At 38.7% G+C, this 8,090-nt stretch overlaps 1 protein-coding gene across 1 annotated transcript in view; it reads right to left on the reverse strand.

The window, feature by feature from the left end:
• Positions 1-6,734, reverse strand: part of LOC107299546 (TGF-beta receptor type-1) — a 39,603-nt gene extending 32,869 nt beyond the window's left edge. The window contains exons 1-4 of the mRNA XM_029286798.1: positions 6,484-6,734; positions 6,061-6,309; positions 3,237-3,467; positions 1,923-2,090 (exon numbers count right to left, since the gene is read on the reverse strand). Coding sequence (XP_029142631.1) covers positions 1,923-2,090; positions 3,237-3,467; positions 6,061-6,309; positions 6,484-6,625 — 790 coding nt within the window. The 5' untranslated portion in view covers positions 6,626-6,734. The remainder of the gene's footprint in view (positions 1-1,922; positions 2,091-3,236; positions 3,468-6,060; positions 6,310-6,483) is intronic.
• Positions 6,735-8,090: the final 1,356 nt, after the last annotated feature.

Here is an 8,090-nt window from a genome sequence, read left to right on the forward strand (position 1 = left end):
TGGTTAAATTGATGATGCTGGAAGTGAGATTTTATTATGGAAAAGGAAGAAATTACTTTAATATTTGATTATATGTCTGTAAAGAACTTATAGTATTTTGAAAGCTTTAAAATATTTGATAAAGTAAATTATTTTTCCAGCTATGAATAGTATTGACTTAAGATCTTTGCTGAAAATATTGATTTGAGAGTGAAGAAAGTGTAGGAAAAATTTAAGAGTAAAATGTAAGAAAAAAATTTATATTTAGGTATTATAAATGTTGATTCATATAGTCTTTGATCAGTTGTATTGTTGTTACTTATTGTATTATTAGAGTTAAACTATGTATATACTGATTGTATTATCTTTGTTTAGTTAAATTGTAATTTAGATATGGAATGGGGTGAGTGTTAGTCCTGTATTGGGTTCCGGGAAGCTCAGGGGGGGGGGGGTAGGGGATTAGGGGAATTATAAAAATTGATGTATTTACATTTTATAGATAAATACTTATTGTATTGGTAAGAGGAGATGCTCGGCTGGTATCCCAAATTGCACTCGAGGAGGTGGTAAGAAAGGAGAGGGGATGTAGATAGGTGGTAAGGAGGAAGGTGGAGAGGTTGGGGGTTAGCGGGAGGAAGGAAAGGAAAGTGGATGAGGGTGGAGGCATGGCGGGGACCGCCGAGCGTCTCTGAAAATGTATCGATTTGGATTATTTTTTCTTTTTTGTTTATGTACGTAAATGCATCATAATCTTTGTTGTTTAATTATAAAAAGTAATAAAAATTTATTTAAAAAAACAACAACTTGGGACTTATTTTATCAATGGCTGGAGAAAAGAATAAAGGATTAGGAATTAAATTTGTATTAGTGAATGATAAACTCAGACAACACGTTTGTTGAATAAGTACTACTGAATTGTATGAAAAAAATCAATAAAAAGTTTTAAAAAAATAAATAGGCTGGCACAAACCCTTTTAGAAGAATATGATCAATACTGGGGTGTGACACGTTGCTTAAATTTGTTTGGAGATCGATATGCCAAATTTGCTATTTGAGGGCAGTTATGGTATTATCAAAACCTAATGAGCACAAACTTTCCATAGAGAATCCCAGTATATGAATTTTATCAAGGCTTTTTAATAATGATCTAAAATGATCTCTAAGTACTAATGGGCCAAACCTATAGGAAGTAGGATTAACTTTAGCCAAAAGGTAATTAGAAGAAACCATGCTCCAACAAGACCATGTCTGTTTCTACAAGTAAGATGGCCTTTTGGATACTTTCTGGAATTATCCATATGTCTCGAATAAACTTATTCTGAATGGTTCCAAGAATGTTAAGCTTTGCGAAAGAGCAAATTTGGGAGCCATAAAGAAACTGAGGGGCTACCTTAACTTGGAAAACCTTGCAAACTGCAGGAATATAATGGGCTAATTAATTTTTAGTTAAAGTATACTAGGCTTCAGTAGATTTATTAGTTTTTTACTAGACTTATTAGATTTTTTTTATCTAGATTGCCTCCTTTACTGTGTCTCTCCAGTACAACTTGCTAGCTCACCTGCTAAAACTATGTAGAAAAACTTATTTTAGAACAGATGATTAAAATAGAAGATAGAAAAAAGAATGAAAACTGCCAGAAGGAGTTGCTCCTGTGAGTTTAGGCAGAGGCACTAGTAAGAGGGAGAGGTACTTTAGCACCATAAAGATAGTGGAGGGGTTTCCCACTGAAAGCTTTAATTAGTGGATATTCCAGAAGTATTATCCATGCAATCATTTTTTTAAAATCTAAACATAAATCAAATAAATTAAATGTTACATCTAATTAAACTGCAATGGATATGATTAACATATTAAACTATATATTACTGAGAGAAGTTATACATCAACAAATGAAACAAGCATTGGTACATATGATTAAGACTATAAACTCAAGATAAGTTACCTTGTGTGCCAACAATCTCCATGTGAAGATGTGCAAGTCCACTGGCAGTTGACAATGCCAGTTTTATCATTCCCTCTACAGTAACAGTATGCCTGTTCAGATAATCAAAAAGAGAGCCATGCTCATGATAATCTGACACTAGCCAGAGTTGTGTCCATGTACCATTATCTGCAAATCCAAACAATAAAGGAACAATTAAAATTAAGGGAACAAAACAAACAAAACACACTGGAAAATGCACAAGTTATTCTGATCCCATGAAGAATATTAACTACTGTTACCTTACTGCAGTAAAATCTTTAAAAATGGAAAGGATTTCTATTTGCAACAAAAATAGTGATTATAAACTTGCACATACCAGGTGTTTAAATCCTAATGAAGTCATGGAGATTTATGTACCATGCTTTTAAAAAACTCTATGCTGAAAAACATGTCTAAAATCCAGATAAAAATATTTCTTAAGTCATTGCAATATAAGCCATTTGTACAGCCAAAATTTCTCATTGCAAGCAATTCATGTTAGTTTTTAATATCAATCTATAAAATTATGCTCACTTGAAAGGTAGTTTCTTCAAACTGAGGTTGACTCCTGGTAATTTAATGGACACATCCATTGGCAACAATCTGGAAGTAGCTTGCTACTGCCTTCCAGGTTTTTGTTTTTGTTTTACTTCCCAGTCTAGTTTACACTCTTAGTATCTCCTGGTGGTCCTTAGTACTCAAGTACTTAGGTTGGAAACTGCTGTTATTTAATTAGCCTTGCAAGTAAATCTAGTGAAATTTATTCCAAGTAAAGTTTCAGTGTTTCCCAGCCTTGGCAAGTGCCAGATCAGTATCGGTTTCAACTCTTAAAATTCTCTGCAATGGCCATGCTTCCTTAGGAATTTTGGATATTGAATTCGACACACAAGGAGAGCACCCAATTTGGCAGAGTAAGAGATACTTAATATAAGCTTTTAACAGAGGTTCAAACATGAACATAAAACCATTACAATTTTGTTTCCCAATGAACAAAAAGGATATTTTTTTTAAAAAATAGTTTCTTTCAAACAGCTTTTTTTCTTAATATAGAGTAGGGGTGTCAAACTGCCGGCCCGCAGACCGGTTTCATCATACCGAAGCTGCGCCCACCCCATTGCCGGCAATGCAAAAAGAGTCGCAATACGTCGCAACACGTCACATGATGTGGCAAGTTTGACACCCGTGATATAGAGCATGCTTAGCCATTATATTATTAATGTTTCTCATTACTGGTATGTAATAAGTTACATGATAAGCAAAGGAGTTCATAAATGTTTTTCTAAATGTCACAACCTTTGTTGTCTGCAGCTATAAATCCAAGAATATTTTCATGACGTAACATTACTGTTTGATAGATTTCAGCTTCACGAAACCATGAGCGTTCTTCTCTTGAAGAGAATATTTTTACCGCAACTTCTTCTCCTCTCCAATTTCCTCGCCAGACTTCTCCAAATCGACCTTTTCCAATACTTTCTTGTAGTACAATTGTTCTTGCAATTGTTCTTTGAACAAGTAATGGCAAACCTAAAAAAAAAGTTTTTTACGATCAGTGATAAAGAACCAATTAATTAATCCAGGCTCCTATCAAAAAGACAGTTGAAGTCTCTAGCTATTACTAATTCTAGTTGACCATGCTTTGTCTTTGGTCATAAAGGATACCAATTCTGCTTTGTCAAAAAAAAAAGGCAACTTCAAATAATAGTTAATGATTTATTTCCACTAACAATAGTAAATACTTCTGGGCAGTTCTTTGGTTGCATTAATCATCCTATCTTATCCTATTGCACTTGCTATAAGCACACAAAAATGTAACTTTTTTTTAATCACTGCAACTTCCTACTCCCCATATCTAGGGAGACTTTAATCTAAATCAATTCAGTGGATCTCAAAACTCTTTAAAGCTGAAATAGTTTTCCAGTTGGGGTCTAATCAAATCTGGTATGTACATACCTGTTTGCTTTGCGAGATAGACCAGGCCAGGAAACAGACTCAAGTCTGACTGGAACTGGAACTACACTTTTATTTGATATTGGCTATAGTAACAGAACCTCGAAATGAATTATTTTACTCCTTCTTTCTTATACTCTACAGGTAGTCCTTGAGTTACAGCAGCAATTGGGACTAGGATTGCCATAACTAAGGCATGTGTTTGTAAAGCACAATGGCATGTGACCACATCACTTACTAACAATTCTGCCAGTCCTGGTTGCCGTTATAACCCCAGGACCACACAGGTCATTAAGTGCAGACAGGCTGATGGAAGCTGTGGAAAGGCCAGTGGAGGCCACGGGCAAGCAGGGGTGTTGCTGTGGGCAGTGTGTGTGATGGAGTGTGGGTGGGCGGGAGGTGCTACAGAGTACAAGATCTCATACTCCATACCAGGCTCCTTGGGAGACAAAATGGTGGGAGCAATTTGTGACTTTTCTGACAGTTTCCCCATTGACTTTGCTTGTGGGAAGCTGGCAGAAAAGGTTGCAAATGGCAATCATGTGATTGTGGCTCACTGCAATGTTATAACTGTGAGCCAGACACCTGGACTACAATCACTGTGGGTACCCAGCAATGGCTGGAACTTCGAGGTCCAGTTGTAAGTCCAATTTTTAAGTGCCACTGTAACTTTGAATGGTTGCTGAATGGATGTAAACCAAGAACTACCTGTAGTGAATGTCTATGGAGATTCTCAGTCATCCAGGTCATGGTTGTCCCAAAGGTGCTTTTTCAAGAGACCACTGGACTTTCTTATTTTTCTTTGAAGACGTTTCGCTTCTCATCCAAGAAGCTTCATCCAAGAGCTGAAGAAGCTTCTTGGATGAGAAGCGAAACGTCTTCAAAGAAAAACAAGAAAGTCCAGTGGCCTCTTGAAAAAGCACCTTTGGGACTACCTGTAGTGAATTAGGGAGAAGTCAGCTTTAGCTCTTTCTCACGCTCATGGGCTTATACTGTAGCATATTTTTCCAACCATCATTAATGCCTCATTTCTGCAAGGACACCTACTTGGCTCCTTTATAGTGCCCAAAGTACATGACACCCAACGCAGTATAGTAGTTAAAATGTTGGGCTGACACCATGAAGACCCAGGTTCTAATCTACCTTTAGCCATAGAACCTTAACAGGTGATGGTGGGCTAATCATTCCCTCTAGCCCCAGTCAGGGTTGTTGTGGGGCAAAATAGGAGGAAGGAGCTCTAGGTGTGCTGCCGAGTTCCTAAAGAAAAACTGGAATGTAAATGTAAATATATTAACAGTAGAGGTGGTCCTTGGTTAGCGACCACTCGTTCAGCGACTGTTTGAAGTTGCAATGGTGCTGAACAAGTGGTACTTACAATTGGTCCACAAAGTTTTGGCTGTCGCACAGTCCCTGCAGTCACATGATTGTGATCTGTGGGCTTGGCAACTGGCTCACACTTACAATGGTTGCAGCACCCTGGGACTGTTTGCAACCTTCCCTGCCAGCTTCCCACAACCAAGTCAATGGGGAAGCTGCCAGGGAATGTCGCAAGTCACTCCAGTAAGTCTCCCCCACCAAGTAGCAACCACCCCCAGGCCCAAAATTGCTCACAACCCTGCAGCCACCCATACGCCCTGCCCCACCCAGTAGCAGCCACCTCCAGATCGAACAAGCTTGTGTACCCTATTGCAGCCACATGCACTCTCTCCCTCACCTGGCAGGAACCACTTACCTTCCTGCTGGCCTGCTTGTGAACCACCTGGGACTTGCAACTTCCTGCCACCTTCCCAAATGATATTGGTTGATGGAAGCGGGCAGGAAGTTGTAGGGAGGTCCTTGCTTAATGATGACAACATGGACTGCCAGTATTGTCATAACTAAGCAATCTGGCCATGTAACTTTGCTCTTTATGACATCGCTTAGCAACAGAATTGCGGTCCCAATTATTGTTGTTAAGCAAGAATTACCTGTATATTATAAAGCTAAAGGATAAGTTATACTTAGGTTAGGGTTGAATTTGGAAATGCCATAAATCTTAAGCTTCAGATAATCTTTTATTCTGATATGAAAGTTAAACAAGATAGGGGTTTCCTTTTCCACATGACAGTGTCTGTAGCACTATTAACAATATAACATTGTTTACTAGAATATGGGGAAATTACTCTATTACCTGATCCTGATCCTGAAGTGGTCATATCATAAATTAAATCTTTTAAAGTAGTTCCTTCAGATATAAATGGACGGTCTATTGAAGGCTCTTCTTCACTTGGAACTCTATGGTGTATGACAGTGCGATTATGGCAGATATAAACAATCAACATAAGTGAAATGCAAACAAAACAAACTGGCACACCAATGACAGCAGCCAATTCCACTGGTCCCAGAGTGGAAGAAAACTTCCCTGGTACAGGACCTAAGACTGTAAAAAGGGAACACAAAAGAGGAAACAAACAACTCATTAGTTAAATATTATGCTGAGGACTTGGTAGTGTGTGAAATGAAAAACAATAAAATTGTGCTTTATAGATATGTTTCACTGTAGGGAATCCCCTCAGCTATCCATTTTCTGCTGGCAAAACAAAAGATTATTTACCTGGTGTTGGAATCGGAAGATCTATTTTATTGCAGAAGTCTTTATCGCAGCAATGAGGCACTGTAATTACTCCTTTACTTGTTGAAACAGCACAAACAAATGGCCTGTCTCTGGGAAATAGATCAATTTCTGCAAGGCACATGCTATTGCGTATGATATGGTTTCTATTCTGTATTACTGAAGTAATGCAGAGCCCATCTGTTGTGCATGTAAAATTCTCTTTCGTACAGTGAAGACAAAAACATTGCAAGGCTGTTTAAAAGAAAAATGTTTAATATTAGTGATGTTTTAAATAGTTTTAAATAGTTAAAATTATAATATGAAAGTGTCCCAGAAAGCTACTAAACTCAAATTTATTTTGTGAATAGCTCTGTATTCTACTGACAGCATTTAACTCGGGGACAAAATGGCTCAACAAGTTTTCACATGAAAATTCCTTCTATGACAGTTCTGATTTGCTATATTGTTATTATTATCATTTATTAAATTTGTATGCCACCCATCTCACTGTCCAGCACCTCTGGGTGGCTTACAACAATATAAAAGCATAATATAAAACAATAAGAACATTAAAAACATTAATAATATTCAACATTCAGAATTAAAACATCAAAATCAACCAAGAACTAGGTAAAAAGGGACCAATGTGTAAATGGGGTGGAGGGTTAGGGGGATATTCTACTAAAAGGATGATTTGGGGCTGGAGACTAAACATATGAAGAACGGTTGCAGGAATTGGGTATGTCTAGTTTAATGAAAAGGACTGGGGTGACATGATAGTAGTGTTCCAATATTTTAGGGGCTGCCACAAAGAGGAGGAGGTCAACCTATTCTCCAAAGCACCTGAAGGCAGGACAAGAAGCAAAGGACTGAAACTCATCAAGGAGAGAAGCAACCTGGAACTAAGGAGAAATTTCCCGACAGTAAGAACAATTAACCAGTGGAACGGCTTTCCTCCAGAAGTTGTGGGTGCTCCATCACTGGAGATTTTTAAGAAGAGATTGGACAGCCTTTTGTCTGAAATGTATAGGGTCTCCTGCTTGAGCAGGGGGTTGGACTTGAAGACCTCCAAGGTCCCTTCCAACCCTGTTATTCTGTTATCAAAGGTGGTTGCGCTGACAGCATCGATGACCCTGTCCACTTCATTAGGTCCAACAGGATCAAACTGTGCCCAGATAACCAGGTAAGGCCATTCCTTGGGCATCTCTATTGGACCTGCTCCACGCTTGGACTCCAACTGAGAATGGATTCGAACAACTTGGTCTGTCAGGTGTTCCACAAATTCTTCCACATGGCCCTGCAGAAGATCACCCAAGCCATCCTTCCCCAGGAGGAACCAGGCGACCCTGAACAGGGCTGCCAGGCAACAGTCTGAAGACACAATAAGAGCAGAGAAATAATGCTGTTTTGCCACTCTTACCAGCACAAGTTAGGCCTTAATAGTGGCTCTCACCCATGTCCGGTCGGATTCATCCTTTGTTTTACTCCAGCAGTGCTCTAGGCGTCTCTTGGCCCTTTTCAACAGCCTCAATTCCTCCATGAACCATGGGGAGTGCCGGGCGTGATGGGTCAAGAGAGGCTGCACATGTGCAATCCTTTCCAAAGCT

This window comes from Protobothrops mucrosquamatus, unplaced genomic scaffold, assembly GCF_001527695.2.
Source record: "Protobothrops mucrosquamatus isolate PMUCROS unplaced genomic scaffold, P.Mucros_1.0 scaffold5093, whole genome shotgun sequence".
NCBI lineage: Eukaryota > Metazoa > Chordata > Lepidosauria > Squamata > Viperidae > Protobothrops > Protobothrops mucrosquamatus.